The 21,205-nt window shown below is 41.4% G+C and overlaps 1 protein-coding gene across 1 annotated transcript in view; it reads right to left on the bottom strand.

The window, feature by feature from the left end:
* ETV5 (ETS variant transcription factor 5) overlaps nt 1-21,205 on the bottom strand; it is a 56,776-nt gene that overhangs the window by 14,776 nt on the left and 20,795 nt on the right. Inside the window, exons 6-9 of the mRNA XM_082626056.1 lie at nt 13,963-14,092; nt 12,791-13,078; nt 2,166-2,425; nt 47-106 (exon numbers count right to left, since the gene is read on the bottom strand). Coding sequence (XP_082482182.1) covers nt 47-106; nt 2,166-2,425; nt 12,791-13,078; nt 13,963-14,092 — 738 coding nt within the window. The remainder of the gene's footprint in view (nt 1-46; nt 107-2,165; nt 2,426-12,790; nt 13,079-13,962; nt 14,093-21,205) is intronic.

The following is a 21,205-nucleotide window of genomic DNA, read 5'->3' as shown; positions in this document are numbered from 1 at the left end:
AACTTTAAGCTCCTTGAATATTATTATTTTTTAAACAGCTACTTACCTTCATGGCTACTGGAGAAGTAGCCCCCTCTCATGTAGGACGACTGGCAGTTAGGCACTTCTGAAAGAGAAACAGACACACACACTCCTGTCAATAGTCTCTGCAGCTGAATCAGCACATCAGTCCAACTGCAGCACTGCAGGAAAGCCCCTAAACCTTCTCCTGCTCCAAGGTCATGTATTTTTGGCCTTGTCTTGGAAAAGGGGTACCACTCTAGTAAGCAGCGTGGGAAACACCATGACCCACCATCTGAACGGAGGACTCGACTTGCAATCAAGAGAACTGGGAGGAAAAAATACTCACTCTTGTAACTTGCTCATTTTAGAAACTAGTTAGCGTCGAACCTTGTGAGAGAGTTAATGGCAGAAAAAGAAACTGGCTTTCAAAAGGCCAACTTGGCCTTCTGCCTGTAGTGACTCAGGGGCTTTGGGGTTTGGAGGGGCAGGAAGGTCACTTTAGATCTTTCCCAGTTTGCTCTCCTTTACTGCTGATGGTCATATCCATTTCTGCTCCAAGAAGTGAGGGTATTTTTAGGTCAAAGAGATAAAGGGATTGGAAGTGATGAAGCTAGGACAAGAATGGGCAGGAGTGAGGAACTGCAGCTTGGCAAGCACATTTCGACCACGTTATTACTGTTAGAATGGAACCCATGCTGAAGCGATCTCTTCTTCAGACACCATGTTATCAAGGTGTCCATTGAGACAAAAGACAGTGAGCTGAGCCGTGCCCATGTGGGATGAGGCTTCACCCTGGGAACACCTCTCAGATCAAAGCATTGTAGATACGGTAATATCTGCTGGGTGTCTTGCTTTAAGGGAGTGGGATGGGGTGAAAGACTCACAGGACCGATTAAAATGTCAGTCCCAAAGGAAAAATGCTGCTGGTCATGCTTGTTCCTGAGAAAAATACATCAGAGCCTTCCGGAGGAATGCCAGTGGACATTTTATAAGCTATCGATACCTATACTTGGTAATTTTTCCATCATAAAGCAACAGATGTCTCCCTTCTGCCTACCTCCCCAGCCTTTCCCATAATCAATTTCTGCCTGAATTGAGCAATCTATGTATTATCTCAGAAGGCCAAGAGAAAATTCTATATCCTATTCCATTTGCAAAAGCCATTGAGTACATACTGCCCCACCCCCTCCCCAGGATCTTCAAGGAAAGCACGCACAGGAAAGGTCGATAACTGACCCACCACCCTCACATTCCTTTAGCACCAAGTGCAAAAAAAAAGGAGCAAAAAAGTGTCATTTTTAAAATAAGGGTAAATGAAGAAGAGGAAAGAGTTCCTAAATGTGCAAGCTGCAAAATTCCCACTCTCCTTTCCTTATTAAATGATCTCATTTAATAAGCCTGGCCTATAAGATATGTAGTCAGTGAATGAGTGTTTGGGTGAGGGTGGAGAGGACTCCCAAGGCCAGCTTAAACTTCTTTACGTTCAAGTTTCTAGATAAGAGGTAACCCAAAAGCAAATCATACGTGTTCTAACATGTTATACCTCTCCCTGTGTACACTGGCAACAGCTGAAGGACACAGGAATTTTCCCAGATGAAAGTACTGCAACAGAGCAGCGACTCCTATGAAGCAACTAACAGGACAAACTTTTCCATGGCGTACCCAGCACCCTATACAGCCATGACAGACCAGGCAATTTCTCAGAACACCACTCATTTCAATAGAAAGAATCCCATCCTACATGTGGACTCTCTTATATTTGTATTGGGAGTTTAATGGGTCACTGTATTCAAAAAGAAAGCCACAAGACTAGAGGCAGGGCTAAAATGCAGAAATAATATCCCCTGTGCAGTGACTCTAAAGATAACCGGTCTTAAGAAAGGACATCACCAAGACTGGATGGCGGCAATCTTCAGGCTTGGACTCAGATGTACTGTGCACCACTTCTGAATGCCTACTGCTCTTCCTACCATTTGCATGGCTTTCCTGTTTTGTTTTGTATTCAGTTATGCATAGACATGTTTGCTTTACTAGCTCCTAAGTTCTTTGAGGGCAAATTTTATAAAACTACTCCCCAAAGCCCCACACATAGAAGATAGTCAGTAACAACCTGATAGATGAACGAGAGACTGAAGAAAGGAACGGCATGATTTTATGCTTACCTGAATCAACGCAGTAATCCCGGGGCTCCTGCTTGATTCCCATTGGTGACTGGAATCCATGTGCTGGGGGGCCCGGCATGCCTGGGACCCCATGTTCATAGAGTGGGTCATGGTATTCTTGTTTGAATCCCTGAGGGGGTGGGGGAGGTGCAGGGACGATAGGTTCTGACATTTGCCGGTGGTAATTGGGGCGATTATCTCCAGGAACTCCTGACTGAGGAGGGAAGGGGTGGCAGGGTTCAGACAGTTGTCTCTGAAATCTGCAAGAAGAAAGTAGTAGTTGCATTGTTAAGTAAGAACAAGATGAATACCTACTGTGATACAGCACTGAGAATTAGAAGTCCAGATTAATGGAATTATTTGCAAAGTACTTATTCATGCTTATTTCTGGACATCTTACCCTCTTCTCAAAATTATATTGCACATCTCAAACCTCCTGAGTCAGGGACTGGCCAAAAAAATAAATAAATAAAACAATGAATGACATGGTAGCATCTTATTTTCCATGCATTTTTATTTCATGCACAGTCTATGTGTATAGTTGGGCCAGATTACGTATCTGAATATATAAAACCAACTATTTGCAAATATCACTACTAACATGTTATGTTTGTTCACTGGTTCACTCATTCTATAACCTGTAGACAGAATTAATTTTTAAAGACAGAGGAGTATTTAACCAGAAGTTAACCAGTTAGAAAACGTAGTTAAAAAAAAAAAAGCCTATATGTAATAGCAATCAAAGCCATAAAATCCCTAGAAAAAATCAGGAAATGTGTAGGCTATACAAGAATAAAATCTTAAAACTATTTTCTAAGCAACCAATCTAATGAAAGAAAATATTTAGGACTTGGAAGGTGTTCACTCACTGAAAATTATTCTGTAAAAGCAATTCCTTCCCAACCAACTTGACAAAATGATTCTAAACTTTAAAAGATTAAGAAAGAATGATCTATTAGACTGACAAACATTATAAAGCCACAATAATAGGAATACAAAGAATGAAAGATAGGCATGTCAAAGGAATCCAACGAGAAGTCACAAACTGTCAAGCATAGTCCAGAATACGCTACTTGTTAAGGTTAGCATTTCAAGTAAGAGGGGAAAAAGATCCCTGTTTTATACACCATGCCAAAATTTTTATATAAAGATTTCAACGTGAAACCGCGATAGTAAATGTATGTGAAAACATATCTTGGAGTGAGGAAAAACATTTCAATACATCATACCAACAGCAGAAATCATGAAGATAAATGTGGATATATCTCCTTGTATAAATTTCTGTAAGTCAATAAACACCAGAAACCTAAAGAAAAACAATAAACTGGGGAAAAAAATCTATAATAGTCAGAAAATACCAGAAACAAGACCCCAAATTAAACAAACTGAGGAAAAATCTCTAACAGATACAGTAATGTTAATACTGCTGATATAAAGAGCTTTTAAAAAATCAATAAAAGATGGACACGCCAACAGAAAAAATGGGTAAAGAACATAAATGGGGAAATCACTAAAGAAGGGATGTAAATGGTCATAGACAAAAAGTTTAACTTCATTAGTAATCAAAAAAGTAAGTTTTAAAAGTCAACAATGTAACCCTATAATACTAAGGTCTTACTCTACTTTTAGTTTGATCCTATTAATAGTTTCAATCAAATAATTTGAATTTGATCTGAATCAATCTGTGACAACAGGTGGCCAATAGATTTCTAGAACATCAAGACGTAAAATCTTAAACTGAAGAGATTTGTGTGCAGATAAAACACTGTTTAGATCAGGGTATAGCGTGGCTCTCACTCTGTGAGTCTTTACTATCTTACTAAAAGCAGCACAAGACCATTGTATAACATGAGGATCACCAAACTATTTTATATATATTTATCCTTTTATCCCAGACACCAAAAGCATCAGAATCTGCCTGGCCAATTATTTAAACAAGTTTTATGAACTCTGTAAGGTTCAGTGGGCACTGAATGCATTACAGTGCATTGTCACCAGGAGCGCAATTTTCAAGGTTGCTGTTATTTAAGGAAACCCTTCTGTGGTCTTTGAAGTGTAAATTTGAAACTTGGGTTTAGGCTTGACATTTAGAATACAGGCACCAGAAGCATGCTGCACCTGATTTTTTTTTAACGCAAATTCTGAACAAGTGGGCAGAAAAGAAAGTGAAGATACTCTTTAGGTCTTTTTAAAATAAAGTACCCAAAGTTTATGCTAGCAGGAACAGTAACGAGGGCACCACTTTCCATGTTCTCTCCCTTCCCCGCTCTGCAACTTTCCTAGCACCTTCCAAAGTAACCTCCACAAATCACTTCCTTGATGGCTCTGAGCAGCACCGAACCGCTCAGTTCTGTAACCAGAGCCTGTGCAGCTGGCAGGTCCAATCACGGCACTTCCGCTCAGCGCTCATCTTCTCACTTTCCAGAATGAAACTCTAGAGTTGGCCTGCTGTGGCCCCCTCAGGACAAGGTACTTCCAGGTGGGCACCAGCCAGCAACCCTCATCCCCTCCCCCCCAGCATAACTTTAAGGATGCATGAAGCTTACAGGCCTGGGATCTGCAGAACAGATTCTATAACTGGGATTGTTTTGTCCTAGTTTGTTTTGAGGGAGTGGGAGTGGCAAAGGGGAGCTTAAGGGTAGGTCACAAAACCAACATATTTGGAAGAAAGATTCTCTCAGAGCTTGCTGCCGATAATGGCTTTTATTTGCAGAGATTAGTAAAGTAATTCCGTTCTTGTCCTCAAATGCATTCTGTGAACTTTACTCACTGACCTTCATTTGAACCTCCTTCCCCTTTCTGCAATCCTTCTGAAGTATCTAAGAATGTGTTGTATACATAGCACAGCTATGACAGAGATGCCTCTTGTTTACTGAGGCAGGCAATCATTTTCAATGGAGGGGTGGCTTGGTTCCTAACAGACCTCTTTCTTCCTCCTGATAACCACTCCCCCCTTCCACCACCCCCTCACCCCGTGATCCCAACAGATTTCAGGCCATAGTGAGCTCACAGTTGGTGAGCAAAAGGAGACTTCTGGCTACTGAGCAAGCCTAAATTCAATAGGTTACAGATTAAGGCTTTTTTCAGTGCCAGTTTATTTAAAGAATCAGTTATTTATTTATTTGTCAGATTTATATAGCGCCTTTCCTCCCAAGAGCTCACCCACGCTACCAACATTTGGTTTACATTATGAAAACCGTTAGATGCTTTTTCTGCATTTCCTTTTCGGCTTCTGCTGCCAACACATAGAGTAAACACAATCCTTAGAGAAAAAAGGAGAAAAGTGTGGATTCAACGAAGGCTACACAGTGGCTGGCTATGGGTGCCAGGTGAAGTAGAGTGACAGTTCAGAGGCTAGCCGAGAGATGATACAGAAAATTGGCTAAGAAACCACCACCACGTGCTTAATATTTCCGTTAAAGCTAAGAGAAGATAGAAAATAGAGAAGCAGCATAGCTGGGTAAGAGGCTCTGGCTGCGAAGTCAGAACACATTGGGCTGAAATCCAATCTCTACCCCTTACTAGCTGTTTGACCTTGGGTTAGTTATGTAAATGCTCTGAGCCTCAGTTTCCTCATCAGGAAAATAAGGACAGTCGGGTTACTTGTCCCAAAGATCTGTCGTAAAGATTACATAACATACTGTGTGAGACAGGGCCCAGCACGCTCGCTGCTGAGTTTTTGATTTTATGTTACCTTCAAATGTCACCATCAACTCCCCATGCCACCCTGACCCCCACAGTAAGCTAAATTCAGCAGGTATGCAAATGTAAGGGAAGATCTTAAGGAACTGGGAGAAGACTTTCCTCCACACAAAATAAGAGTCTCCTAGCTGCCTACTCAGTCTCCTGTCTCAGAAAGAGAATACTGACTTTTATTCCAGGTGGTAACGTACCACCTAACTTCACATAATATTGATTTTCCTGACATATACCCAGAGCCAGGCACTGCTGCAAAACAAAACCCACACATTGTCCCTAAAAAGCCCACCAAAGAACCCTGAAACAGCTCTCAGGACTCTGTGAGGCTTGTTGGCATTGGTTAAACTCAAATTGGCCTAAACTCAAATTGGCCTATCTAAACTATGGTAAAACATAAAGAGATGACGAACAAAATATGTCCTTTAAAGGCCTAGGTATTTATCTGATTTCTCAAGATCTAACATGGAAGAAAAAAGGTGATGTAAATACAAGATGTTACCAGGAGATTAGATGGTGAAAGTATTAGTTTTACATGTACAACATTAGTAAGTCTAATGATGAAAAGATTTAGGGATACAGGGAGCTTTACATTTTTAAAACTTAACATTAAACAGTGAACCAACTAAAGTTTCTGTTGTAGTATCTACATCATTTAAGAAAGATTCCTTTAGGATAGTTTTCTTTATGGAACATAAAAGTGATTTTTTTTTTTTTTTTTGCAGTATGCGGGCCTCTCACTGCTGTGGCCTCTCCCGTTGTGGAGCACAGGCTCCGGACGCGCAGGCTCAGCGGCCATGGCTCACAGGCCCAGCCGCTCCGCGGCATGTGGGATCTTCCCAGACTGGGGCACGAACCCGTGGTCCCCTGCACCGGCAGGCAGACTCTCAACCACTGCACCACCAGGGAAGCCCCATAGAAGTGATTTTTGAAATAAAATTGTCATGGAAACATTTATTGAGTACTTTCCCTGTGTCAATGTGACTTCATCTAATTCACCCAGTGATCTAGTATTCCTCCATTTTCAGATGAAGAAACCAAAGCTTAGAAAAGTTAAATGCCTGCCTGAGGTCACATAGATAGGAGAGATGTAAGTGAGAGAGCAGTGTATTCCAAAATTCTTAGATAGGAAGTAGCAGCTGGGCTTCAATCTTAGGCTGTTAGTCTGTCCAACTCCAGAGCCATTGGCCTATACTATTTGTACAATTGTTTCTATAATTGTTTTTAAATACCCTCTTGATGACATTTAAATAACAGTCATATAGTCCAGGAAGCTAGAAAACTCCCGTATGTTTGGAAATCAAGAAATATATATTTTAAGAACTCCAGGATTGAAGAAATAATAGAAAACACTTGGAACTGAATTTTTTAAATACCACAAATCAGAACCTGTGGGATACAGCTAAAGCAGGACTTGGGAAGGGAGACCAAATAATTGATTGTCCCAACCATGATATTTGGAGGAGTGAAAAGGAAAGCTGTTAGCAATTACTTTCATAAACCATAAGTGACCCAGGAAAAACTGAATGTATGGTCACCCCAGCCTTAGGAGAACCTTTATTTGGTTATATGGTTATAGTATAAAGAAAGAAAGCTAAAAAAATTAATGAGCAAATCATCCAACCAAAGAAGTTAGAAAAAACAGAATAAGCAAAGAAAATAGAGTAAAACATTTTAGTAGGAGCAGAAATCAATGAAATAGAAAACATCCAATAGAAAGAACGAGCAAAGCCAGAGTTGATTTGTTGAAAAGATGAGTGATATAATCTGCTAAGACTAAGAAGGTCTAGATAAATAGTATCAAAAATGAAAAATGGATAAACAGATGCTATAGAGGTTGTTAAAAGGACATTACGAACAGCTTTATGACAATTAATTTTACAACCTGTAAAACAGAAAAATTCCTAGAAAAATAATTTATTAAATTCACTCAATTAAATAGGAATCCCCAGAGCAAGACCATAAAAGGTGAAGACACTGAAGCAACCAGTAATTTAAAAATCTTCCCACAAAGAAAACATCAGGCCCAAATGGTTTTACTGGTAAATTCTTCCAAAAATTCAAGGAATGAAAAACCCCAAATTCACACGAGCTATTCTGGAATATGTAGAAAGGAGAATACCTCTACTCATTTGGTGAGTGTAACCTCAATGCTAAAACCCAACAAAGACAATATAAGAAAGAGAAAGTATACATTATTCTCAATCATAAATACAAATGCAGAAGTCCTAAATATATACTGGAAAACCTAGCCCAGCAATGTATAAATGATAATACATAACAAATAATTTTGCCTTATCACAAGTATATGAGGTTGGCTTCATAAAACTCAATGTAATTCATAACACTGAAAAATTAAAGGAGAAAATTTGTTTGATCCTCTCAATAGAGGCAGACGTGTTTGATAAGACTCAGTATGTAGTCATATTAAAAAATGTCAGTACACTAGGGAAAGAAGGAAATTTCCTTTAGCTTGATAAAAGGTAAAAAAGAAAAAACAAAACCAAAAACAACCCCCCACCCCCCAAAAAAACCTATAGTAAACATGGGGAAATGCAGAAAACAAGCCCTTTTAAGATTCAGAAGCAAAAAACAAACCCCATACTCGAACCATTTAGAAGTACATTATTCAGTCCGTCCAAGAAGGTTCCATTAAGCATCTATGAAACTCAGTTTTGGATCCTAAAGTGAATTTGTGCTGCCACACATAACACGCTGTTAATAGGAGTGCATGGAGAGGCATGCGTCAGACAGGCTACAAGTGTGACTGTCAAGTTCTTCCCTCTCTAAAAACTACAAAATACGAAGGACAAAAATGAACAGCAATTTATTAGGGATGGACTTTAAGAGAGGAAGTAGAAGCAAGAGAAAAACTTGCATATATTACACCTCTTAATCTAGCATCTTTAGGGAATAAATAGTTTTCTATTAAATCACAATTCTAGAAAACGTAGGCTCATCCTTTAAGCTCTGAAGTTTCGATCATAACCACTGAGGGAACCTTCTCAACCAGGCCATTCACTCCTTTAGACTGTGTGGCACACAACAGACCCTTTCTTGATGACTCTGGGGACTCGGTTCTGACTATCGATTTCAGTGTGATAGCCTATTGTGATACTGATGCCCTTAGGAAGCATCAAGAAGCAGAGGATTTTTCCACCATCAGGGGTATCTCCTTAAATTTTGTCTTTTCTTGAGTTTTTGCTTCTTGATGCCACGTTAGTGCGACAGCGGTGTATTCCAAAATTCTTAGATGATGCTTTTCTTAGTGGAGCCTCTTCAGTTGAATTGTGGGGACTCGAGATGGAATGACAAATGGAATAGTAAAGATGAAAACATATCTGGCCAGGACTATGGGCATAACATAGGAATATTTTCTAAGTTCCTCCACCCAGCACATGTAAACATCGTAAACAGCACAGTGAAAACTCCTGTGAGAGTGGAAAAGCTGCATGAGAAGCACTTCTCCTTTTCAAGGAGCAGCTGCTCTTTAAGGATAAATGGAACATGTCTGAACATGCCAAATTACATGTTTTTTTTTTTTTCCTCCTCCTTGAGGGGAGGAAATAACGAACATAAATCACGGCTTTCAAACACAGTATTTATCTTCCAAAAACGAATTTTGAGTTGTAAAGAATTATATACTGAGATTATACAAAACATTAAGAATGTACTCTTGACTGGATTATATTTTACTTGTTTAAAGTATAATCTTAGCAAACAATCGCTATCAATAAACATTGAAGACAAGATACTGAGCTAAATGTGGTCTAAAGAAAGGGGTCTAAGTCATGATTTCTAAACCTGAAAGAGTTTGCTCTATTCAACTGAAGAAATAAGGCACTCTGTGAGCAAAACAGAAAATATAGGTGTTACAATGTGGACTTAGATAAGTGATGTGGGAATTAACTAGGATTTTGTAGTTTAAGAGATGGATAAAGTTCTGGTAGTTTAGGAGATAAAGAGATGGATAAAATTCAAGGTCGAAATGGATTTCTCAAGGTCCCTTACTCAGCTTTCAGTAGATTGTTAGCAGCCTCCCTCCTGCAAGCATAACCAAAATGGTGTACTTATATGTTAATGTTTTGGCTTCTAAATGTAGGACCCTGTATTTGGCTATGTGACCTTTAGGAAGTCCTTTAGATGCTCTGAGGTCTGATTTTTTTTCCTTATCTGTAAAATGGGTTTTTTTTTTTTTTACTCTGCCTTGGTTACAGAGCTGTTAAAAAAAAGAAAAGCTCAAATAAGACTATATTTCCTTCTATCCTGCAAAATATCACATTTTTGTTATGGGGTTAGTTTTGAAGCAATATTCCCTCTAATTTAAATTAAAAGTCTGCAAAGAACAAGCTACAGTTACAAACTAAAGTAATCTGCCCCACTTTCAGGCAGGCATAAGTTATTGAATATGTAATTATTAAGCCTGTAATCATACATGACTACAATTCCTATTACTTTTACAAAATCAGACTAGGGATTTTAGTTTGTCTCATTTTCTGTGTGCTATCCAGTATCTACATTCAAAATCAATTGTCATGTTTTTGATGTATTCTGCATCACACAGATATCAAATCTCATTAATAACAGACAAGGGCAATAAGAACAAAATTCAGAGTATTGGGTACTTGCTGCTTAAAAAGATGGGTTGGAGTAGGCGTGGGGGTAGAAGAGAGGGTGGCACCATGATGTCCCAAAATGTGACAGTAATATTTCCAGGTCCTGCCCCAGAACCACAACTCCATCTCTGGGGTACAGCAAGAAATCTGCATTATTAATAGCTCCCCATGGGGACTCCTGTACTCTCAGCTTGGAGACTATAGTGGTCTGGGGTAGAAGCCTAAGCACCCAGTCTTGCTTGTATTTTACCTCTCCAGGCGCCTGCCCTCAGCCTCAATTCTCTCAAGGATCTCTATCACTCCCGTGTGTGTGAGGTCTTTTTATTTCAGACCCACCATTCCTAAAGGCAGAGGGTAAGGTGAAGTGAGTGCAAGGTGGACAAGCAGATTTCAGGGAGGAATCACCCCCCAAAAGAAATACCTACTTTCTGGCTCCTGCCTTTGGACACCTGAGGACAGACACTCAAATCTCAGGGATCAAATGTCCTCCTTTTGGGAGGAGGCAAACCTACTTCATCACTGAGACTAAGGCTCCCTGTCTGCCAGGGCTGCAAGGGGATGAATAACCACAGCAGAACTAGGGGATTTTTCCCCCAGTTTAGTTAGCCATTGACACTATCTATTTACACAGTCCCCTGGATAAGAAACAGAGATTAGGAGGAAATAGAAATAAAACAGACTGAACACGAAGTAATTTTCCTTTCTATATGGTGTAATAAATATAAAGTTTGCTAATTATTTCAAATACCAAACATATACCCCACCCCAACCCTCCTCTTCAATTAATAATCCCTGCAGAAAATCAGAAAGATACTGTTTAAAAACATAAAACCAGAAAAATTATTGAAATAAAAATGGCATCCAGGCTCAAGTTCACAAGCTTGCAGGCCTGAGGGTGATTCTGCCCACAGAAAGGTTTTGTTTAGTCTGCAAAGTGTTACTGCTGTTTTAAATTTGAATTAGTTGCCAGCTTAAAACAAAACAAAACAAAACAAAAAAACCTCAAACAAACCTGGAATTTCTACATAAAAATCCAAATTTCCAAATTTTGAAAAACTATTAGACTATTAATACAAGGCAAGAACTAGCAAAAGCTTCGTGGTATCTGTCTCCTTCAGATGAGCTCCCTGTGGAAACCAAGGCCCACCACTGAGCCAGCCCCCAGTCAACACTCTCCCCTCAGGCCCCCTATATCATTGGCCTTTATGGGCCCCTGGCTTCAGCAGGCGAACAAACACTAACCAAACAAGTTATATAGTTCTTTAAAGTGACTTTCACAGCAAAGGGGGAAGGGAATTGGAACCAGACAAGAGTGCTTACTTTTCTGCATTTCATCTAGAAATAAAGTGACCTCCAATTAAATACCAGCAGGCATCTGGGTTGGACCAGGCCAGGGGAAGAAACACTCATACATCCTTCCTCTCCTGTCCTCCTCCCCCACACCCACCTATGCAGAGCAAGAAAGACAGAAAGGGCAAACAACGGTCACCACCTGGCAGCCCTTGGTAACCACAGACAACTACCCGCTATGTTATCTCCTCATCCCAGAGGGACTTGAAATAAAAAAAAGACAGGTCTGCAGAATATCCTGTATAAAGGAAGGTGACAAGCATCCAAAGTTCTAGAATACTGCAGATAATGGACTTTGAAGGCTGGGACCTAAGAGGTTAAGTTTGGTGTTTGCAGAGTAGATTCCTTTTACATCTTAGTTTTTCTGAGAATGAATGTCTTCGGACAAGTTATTCCTGATGCCTCAATTTCCTTATTAAGAATATAGAACTACCTGGAGTGAAGTCAAGATCTCTATCTCAAAAGTGAAAAATTATAAATAAGGTCCTTGGGTAATCCCCTACTGTAAAAATGTGTTAAAAATCAAATGAGTAATAATATCTCCTATAACTCAGCAATCTTCCCTAATATATAAGTAAAATGGTAATAAAGTATTTATGGGTAGCATAAACCAAAGTGCAATTCTAGCAGGCAGCATCCAATGAGGAGCCATGGTCAACGGACTGTGCATCCTGAGCAGGCCCCTCTTCCTCTGCCTCTGCAATGGGGAGAGTACCAGCTACCTCTCCCCTACCTACTTCACAAGGATGTTGTAATGTCTATAACCCATCTGCAGTACCTCAGGTACAGGGTGATATATAAACAGGTCCTATTCATATTATTAGTAGTCTTACCTCACAAGATGCCTCAGTGGAATGAGAACTTTATAGGTACCTGGTAAATATGACTAACTGCTTCCCCTCTCCCTGGGAGGTAAAGGAGAGGGGGAAGGAGGCAGTAAAGGAAGCTCAGATATGCACCCACCTCTGTTCTGATGGATACTGGTTTTCAGGCATCATCTTTGGCATCTGCAGGGGCTGATGTGGCGGCCGGGGGACCGCAAAGGTTTGCTGCTGTGGTCCAGGTTCTGGAAGTGAATGAGGGCTGGGGGTGGGGCCCACACCTGGTACTGGGCCAGCTGCAGGGGCATGTGCCGAGGTGGGCAGAGTTGCCTGAGGCGGGGGAAATAGGGAATTCTGATGGGTAGGCGACAGGGGGGTGGTAGGAGGGGTTAATGGCTTGAACCCAGAGGGAGGCTTCCTATCATAGGCACTGTAAACAGAAAAAGAGAAGGAACCATTTAGCTGCAATGAAGCCATTAGCATGGTCACCAGGTCCAGCCTGCAGCCCGTGGTTGCCAGGAAATGACAGCATTAACATAGTTAAATTGCTGGCAGCCCGAGGGAATATTTGTACCTCTGAAAAGTGACAAACACACTGCGTCACAGGGACTTTAACACTTCTAGTGATTCTTCTCAAGGATAATTTTAGCCTCTGCTTCCGGTTTCCTTTTTCCCCTTTTCTAAAAGAATTCTCCACGTATGCGTGGGCAGGGATGGATAGATGAGGGGAGAAAGTATGCCTTGGGAGGAGTTTTCCGGCCCCCTCCAAGAATTCCAGGGTTCCCAGGAATTAGAACCTTTATTGAGGATAAATTTCTGCTGTAACATCACTTAACAACTCTTCTCCTCCCCCCTTCAGGCAGGTCTGTGTTTATCTTCCAGAGCAAAGAATGATTTAAAATTAAAGCTTCATTCCTGGGGCCTGGATAGTCTTAAGTAAAGGGCACAAGCATGGGGACTTTTTCATATATTCTGATTTGAAGATTACTTCTTTGGTGCTTAAAGTTCACATTAACATATGATAGACATGAAGAAGCATATATTCCCTCCCTTGAAGCCACAGATCAAATATCCCAGCATTCAAGGTTCTTTCCCTTAGGAGGGCTCAGTACCCCATGAACTCAGTCCCTCCGGAGAGCCGATTTAACAGTTTTGCATTTTACGTGCAGACAAAGCCGCATTTGGACTACACCTAGAGGATCATTACACTGCCACGAAAGATGGGGTGTGCTACACTGAGCATCTGCTGAATAATACTGTAAGCAATCAGCATGCCGGCCACTTCCTGGCCAGCCTTCCTCTGGCTCCACTTACCAATAGTTGTAGAGGCACTTTTCTCCATAATTAGCACCGAGAGCCTGTTCATGGCTACAGGACGACAGCTCAGAGGAAGGGCTGTGCAGCTCCCGTTTGATCTTGGTTGGAGGTGGGGCATGAAGCACCACTAAAATCAGAAGAGGGATGAGGGAGGAACAGAGGACAGCTGATTAACAGGGAGCACAATGCTTCCTTATGCAAACCCTATACTAGCTGATTGTTCTTGGAACTCGTGTCAAATCACATGCCAGAGAAAGCCCAACCCTTAACACAGAGCCTACCATCTAAAACCAATGAAATGTTCTTTAAAGTCAGAAATCATCATCTGACACTTTACATTAGCCAAGTCTGTTTTCACCAAACTTCTTTGGTGTTGGGTCTGCTTCCTAGCAGCTCTGAGGCCCTTAAAGATCCTGTAGGTGATGGTTCTTCAAGAAAAATGCAGGTGTGATAGAATAGCAAGGACTGCAGATAAGAACAATTTTGTTTCTGAAAAGGACAAAACACCACCAAAAATATACTGGTAGACATTACACATTAGCTTATCAAAGTCTTAAAATTCCTGTGGCAAAATACAGAGGCATATATACGAATTAAATATATGACTTTAAAGAAAATACATGATTTTTCAAAGTCCTTCCTCAAGCAACTCAATATTAGCTCTGAGTAAGAAATACTCAATTTTAGGGGCATTTCAAAATTTTTAAAAGCAAAGGAATACAATGATGGACCAAACCACAACCGAGGAGAGGTTAACTGCATACAGGAAGGAGGCCTGGAAACCTCTGTGCTTGTGTCGGCTTCATGCCTCTCCTAGTACCCGGCCACAAAGGGCAGGCTCTCATAACCAATCCTTTCACAGATGGTGCCAATTACTTTTCCTAAATTGATAGCATACAGAGCTGTTGCTTTATGTTTAGAAGTCGACTGCACATTCCATACGTGATTCTGAGAGGGCAGAGGAGTGAGTTTTTCAAACCAAGGTGATTCACATGCAGTGGCAAAACCCAACCAGTTTTGTCTTTTCTGCCGTATCTAGGAGCTAACTCATTTCAGAGAGGGCGTTTTACCCAAAGTAGAAGGGCAAACTCTAAAGATGCTGCATCGTAAGGGTTGTCTTCTAGCTAGGGGCTAGAATTGCTACTCTCTGTCCAGCATCTGGGAAGGAGAGGGAGGGGAATGAGTTAAGCTTTCCTGCCAGCTGTTCTCCACTGGATCCAAATTCTCATTAAATAGCTAACAGAGCTTAGTGCTCTGGTGACCCACTAAAGTTTTCTGTTCCACTCAATCTTTACTTCTAAGCCATCTTCCAGGAGCTTGGTTTTCTTAGTGATTCTATTAGGGAGAATTAGCTAAAGGATCATCCCTTTCCTGTCTGGTAAGACTGAACAATCTTCCCACCAACTGGTTTCTCAGGTGCCTCCTCCAACCCCTGAATTCTGGACTCAGAAGTGAACAAATGAGACTGAGGACTAGATCACAGATGACAAGTTTATAAAGCAAAGTCCTGCCAGGGACTGACTGGCAAGGGCAGGTTTTCATTATTCCTTTCCTACATAATGCCAACTGCTTTTCCCGAACACGCAAAATAAGTTCAGAACTGGCAGATTATATTTAGAAGTCATTAGAGTCTCTCTTGTGATTTTTTGATGGTGACATCATGGCAGCCAACCCTCAATTGCTATCAAATGTTTTCAGACATTCAGACACAGAAAATGGCTAAGCTTGTTGTTGTTAGAATGTTGTTAGTAAACGAGAAGGGAGAATCGACGACTCGACACAGAAAACCATTTCTCCAACGCAGTGGATGCTCTGGTGGTTCTCGGCACTGCCCCCGTGTCATTGCTTCTTCTCTTACCAGTCTTCTGCCATAAAAGTTTTGGCAAGGTAATGAGGGAAGGTGATGATGCCCCAGCGTAAACAGAAGTTACATGTCCTGGAAAGTACTTATCTAAAGAAAATCATTTATAATCACTGTTTTACCGAAGTTTGGAGAGTAAACAAGTTATGGCATTATTCAATTTTCTCACTTCAGGTTTTAGAAATGTTTTGACGTTTTCACAATATTGTTATAAAAGTTACCAGCTCTGCTGACAGGACTAACACCAGAGGGTAAACCAAAGTTTTCCAGAAAACAAACTTTCGTAATGTCTTCAGGAATAGTATATACCCATTTTGAAAGAGAATCTAAGCTTTTGGCTAACTGGATGTCCTGATTCCCTCAAATCTACACAGTATTCTTAGTGTGTACTATACCATTTTGGCTCTTGATTGTACAGTATCTTCCACCACACCAAACTGTCCTATACCTGGAATCTTATGTTCTCTAACCAAAGGAGGAGTTCAAGAAATAGCTGATGAGTGCTACGGTCTGAATGTTTGTGACCCCCAAAATTCATATGTTGAAATCCTAATGCCCTATGTGATATTAGGGGGAGGGCCTTTTGGAGGTGATTAGGTCACAAGGGCGCAGCTATCTGACGACCCAAGTCTGTGACCTGGAGGGGAGCCCTCACCCAACCATGCTGGCATCATGATCTCAAACTTCCAGCCTCCAGAACAGTGAGAAATAAATTTCTGTTGTTTGTTAGCTCCCCAGTCTGTGGTACCATAGCAGCCTGAATCAACTACAATAATAAGTGATTGAATGGGTTATATTTCCAATGAATTCTTAACCTTGAAGGCAGGGACCACATTTACCCTTCAAGGCTAGACACGATGTTAGTCATAAATATTCTTTCCCTCAGGAATCAACCATTCGAAGGAGGGAGAGGAGAGTGGTACAGAGCAGGAGCGAGAATTGGAATTTTCACAGATCACTGACAGGAAAGCCAGTAGGGGCCCTGTGAGGGGTTACGACGAAGGCTTGGTCTCCAAAGGGACTGCTGGGCCAGAGGATGTATGAAGGAGCCTGACGGTGGTATGCACTACTCAGAGCTAGTCGTGTATCTATTTATTTATTTATTTATTTTATTATTATTTTTTTTTGCGGTTACGTGGGCCTCTCACTGCTGTGGCCTCTCCCGTTGCAGAGCACAGGCTCCGGACGCGCAGGCTCAGCGGCCATGGCTCACGGCCCAGCTGCTCCGCGGCATGTGGGATCTTCCCGGACCGGGGCACGAACCCGTGTCCCCCGCATCAGCAGGCGGACTCTCAACCACTGCGCCACCAGGGAAGCCCTAGTCGTGTATTTTAAGCAGGAACTTAGAAGTCCAAGGAATGCTCCTTGCTTTCAGCCCGTTCCCTCTTTGTAAAACGAGATATGTGATGCTGCCTTCAGAAATAAATAAAATGGCACAGCACCTTGCAGATGGTGCTATGATTTTGTGTAATTATACACTGTGCTTTCAAAAACAGAGTATTCACCTTCGCATGGGCAACTTACTAAGCGCTGACAGAGACTGAGGACTATAAAGCACGGCAATGAATTGCAATTAAAAGAGGAGCATGAACTCCTTAGGAAGTTTGAAAAGAGATGCTACTTGACTATTTGAGTTGATAAACATTTTCTACAATTAGAAAATTTGAGTTTAAGCTCAGTTATAGAAGATGGGCCCATGAAGCCAACAGTACCCTGAGAACAATTCCTGGCAAACGTGGGCCACCTTCCTTGTTGTAAAAATTTCTTTCATTCATTCATCCAATCATTCATTCATTGAACGTCTTCCATGGGTCAGGCATCCTGAAGGTGTTGGGGATATGACGGTAAACAAAACAGACATGGCAGTCGTTTCTTCAGGGCATGCATAATTTAGTGAGAGGTCTGACTTTCAGCATCTTCCCACAGATGTAATTAGAGTTGGACTGGGGCCTCATGATCCACTTAATTCAGGCCCTTACATTTATAGATAAGGACCCTGAGGCCCAGAGGAGTTAAAGGAATTGCTCAAGGTCTTGGAGCTTCTGATATTGGAGGGGAAAGAAGGCAAGAGCCCCCCACTGTCATTTCAGTGATCTACCACATTGACAGGAATGGGAGATACTGCACTCACCCACTTTGTACATCAAAAATAGAGGACATAGACTTTGTTTTCAATAAAAACAACAAAAATACCACATTACATCTGGTTGAGAGAAAGTGCTGTAGAACAAAGGAACAATGGATAAGAACTAACACCTCTGGAAAAGAACCAGGTAGACCAAGAGAGAGGCAGCCAGACAGACCCCTTATCACTGGCTTTGGCCAGTTTGTTTATATACATTATATTATTCAATCTTCCCAACCCAGTGAGAAAGCTACTTTCACTGTCTCCATTTTAGAGATGAGAAGATCAAGGCTCAAAAGGTAAGTAATCTGCCACTGTCTCATAGCTGTAAGTGATCAGGATACTGTCCTAAACAGTTGTTAGTCATTCCATCATATTGTTTCCTAGAGGGAATCTGAGAGAAAAAGACTACATCAAAAAGGGATTAAAAGAAATACAGAAAGAGGTCGAGAAAGAAGACAACACCAGAGAAGAAGATGAAGGAATACTATTTGCCAATTATCAGGGTCCATGTCCTCATGTTTACTCTGCACTCGCCAGCTGGAGGCACACCTGATACACCTGAATCCACTCAAGGGCTTACACCTTCCCCATCTCTAGGCCACCAAAATACCCAGGATCCCTGCCTCACTCCTACTGGCAACTAACATCTCTTGACTCCAGTGGCCTCTACTTCTTACAGTCCTTGCCTCCCAACCTAGTATTCCATCTAGAAGATCTCATTCTCCCTTCTATATCCTGCTGATCAAAATCTTCTCATTCAGGGCTTCCCTGGTGGTGCAGTGGTTGAGAGTCCGCCTGCCGATGCAGGGGACATGGGTTCGTGCCCCGGTCCGGGAAGATCCCACATGCCGCGGAGCGGCTGGGCCCGTGAGCCATGGCCGCTGAGCCTGCGCATCCGGAGCCTGTGCTCTGCAATGGAAGAGGCCACAATGGTGAGAGGCCCGCGTAACGCAAAAAAAAAAAAAAAAAAAAAAAAAAATCTTCTCATTCAGATAGCTGCAGGCACTTTGGAAGGCCTGGCATCTTGACAGCCAGTCACTGACCAGCCAGATGCCACACTGTTGCCATGGATACCATCTCGCACCCCAAATGCCCCACCACTCCTGAAACTGCTTCTTGACATTCCCTCTTAATGCCACCTCTGAGGCAAGAACACTTTGAGTGAGCTGTCTGGACCCCTATTTGACTATAAGAACTCTGTTAAAGATCCATGCACAAATATATGAGAGTCTCTGCTTGTCAGGGGTAGGAAAGACAAGGGTGGCTGGCTGACAAGATATAAATCCATATCTGTGGGCATGCATTACAAAGTACAAAGTGCTGCTTTGTAGACGACCATAATACCATCTAAAATTTAGATACGATGTTCACAGATCAACCAAGTTAATAACTTCACAGTTGCTTTTCTTACTAGGGAACTCCTTGGAATATTTTTCTATCTGACACAGTGATCAAAAATCAAGCCTGATCCTAGCCAATGCAGTAAGTTAAGAAAAATGAATAAAAGGCAAAAAGATCAGAAAGAAAAATATAACTCTCATTATCCACAGATGGCCTGGTTGGGTACACAGAAAATATTAAAGAATCCACAAAGTATAATAATCAATAAGCTAATTTACCAAGATCATTGGCTACAAGGCCAATACATAAAAAGAATAATTTATATACACAGTAACTAAAACAATGTGACATTCAAAAAATACATTTACAATAGCAACAGATAACATCAAATACCTAGGAACACACCTAATAAAAGATATGCAAGATACCTAAACTGAAAACTATAAAACCCTGAGGAAAATCAAAGAACTCTCAATAAATGGAAGAATATATTATGTTCATAGGTTGGAAGGTTGATACTGTAAAGATATCAGTTCTTCCCAAATTTATGTATAGGCTCAATGTAATCCCAAACAAAATTTCAATACTACACAGAAATAAGAATGAAGAAATTACAATCACACTTAACAACACGGGCTCATAAATAAAAGCCAGACACTACATGAGCCCATTTACAATAACATTCAAAAGGAAACAAAAATATTCTACGGTGTTTAAAGTCAGGATGGAGGTTACTTCTGAGTCTGGGGGTGGTGCCTGTTCAGGGGGCACATGGAGTCTCCTTGTAGTTTGATAAGTTCTAGGTCTTGATCTAAAGGCTTATATAGTTTGAAAATTTATCAAGCTGTACTCTTATGATTGCTATGTGTTATTTCAATTGTTCCCTTTTTTTTTTTTTTTTTTTTTTTTGCGGTACGTGGGCCTCTCACTGCCGTGGCCCCTCCCGTTGCAGTGCACAGGCTCCGGACGCAGAGGCCCAGCAGCCATAGCTCACGGGACCAGCCGCTCCGTGGCATGTGGCATCTTCCCGAACCGGGGCATGAACCTGTGTTCCCTGCATCGGCAGGCGGACTCTCAACCACTGCGCCACCAGTGAAGCCCCAATTGTTCCTATTAAAAAAAAAAAAAAAACAGCCCTGTCCTGGTCAAATAGCATCACCGAGTTAATACTAAGATTTCTCAAACTTTAGAAAATCTTCCTTCTGTGATGGTGTAGAAGCAGTCTTTCAAAGATATAACCCAACTGTTTCAAAATAGAAAAAAAAAATAGACAAACTAGTCTATTCAAGAGAAATAATAATTCCCTCTGCTGACAAAATCTGTTTCCTGCCCACAAGTACAGGCCTGTGGATTCTGTCCAAGGCAGCTACCCCATGCCAGTGCTGGCAGTGAACTTCACTATTACAGCACAGAGGATCAAAACAAAGGAAAACACTTTTGTTGAATGTTATGATGCACGACAGTTTGAGTCAAAAGGAATTTTTTTCAGAAAGACAAAAACCACCTTGTCAATAAGCCTTTCCTTTGGTGTTTCGTGATCATCAAAATTTCAATTCACCACAGCCTTTGTTGTGAATACATACAGCATTTATGTAGTCGCTGAGTGTTAAAGAAATTGCCAGTCAGTTATACTGCGGTCTGCGCGGGAGAGAGACTAAGACCATCCTACTTCTCCTGCATCACACACAGGCTCTGCTTGCTTTCTGTTGGGTGCCGCCGTTCTGATTTTGTTTTGGGGTTTTCCTCTCCACCTTCTTCAGTTTCATTACTTGCATCTGGAACAGACTCATCTTTCCCAAATCAGCTGTGCAGGCATGACCTCAGGATAGGACCTTATTTGGTCACGATTGACAGGCACGATCTTCTTACCGTACATGGAAGGTTGACCAGAACACCAACACCTGCCTCCA

The sequence above is a fragment of the Mesoplodon mirus genome (assembly GCF_964341445.2).
Source record: "Mesoplodon mirus genome assembly, chromosome: 6".
Taxonomy (NCBI): Eukaryota; Metazoa; Chordata; class Mammalia; order Artiodactyla; family Ziphiidae; genus Mesoplodon; species Mesoplodon mirus.
Note: the sequence above shows the minus strand (reverse complement) of the source record. Positions and strands in the feature narration are given on the sequence as shown.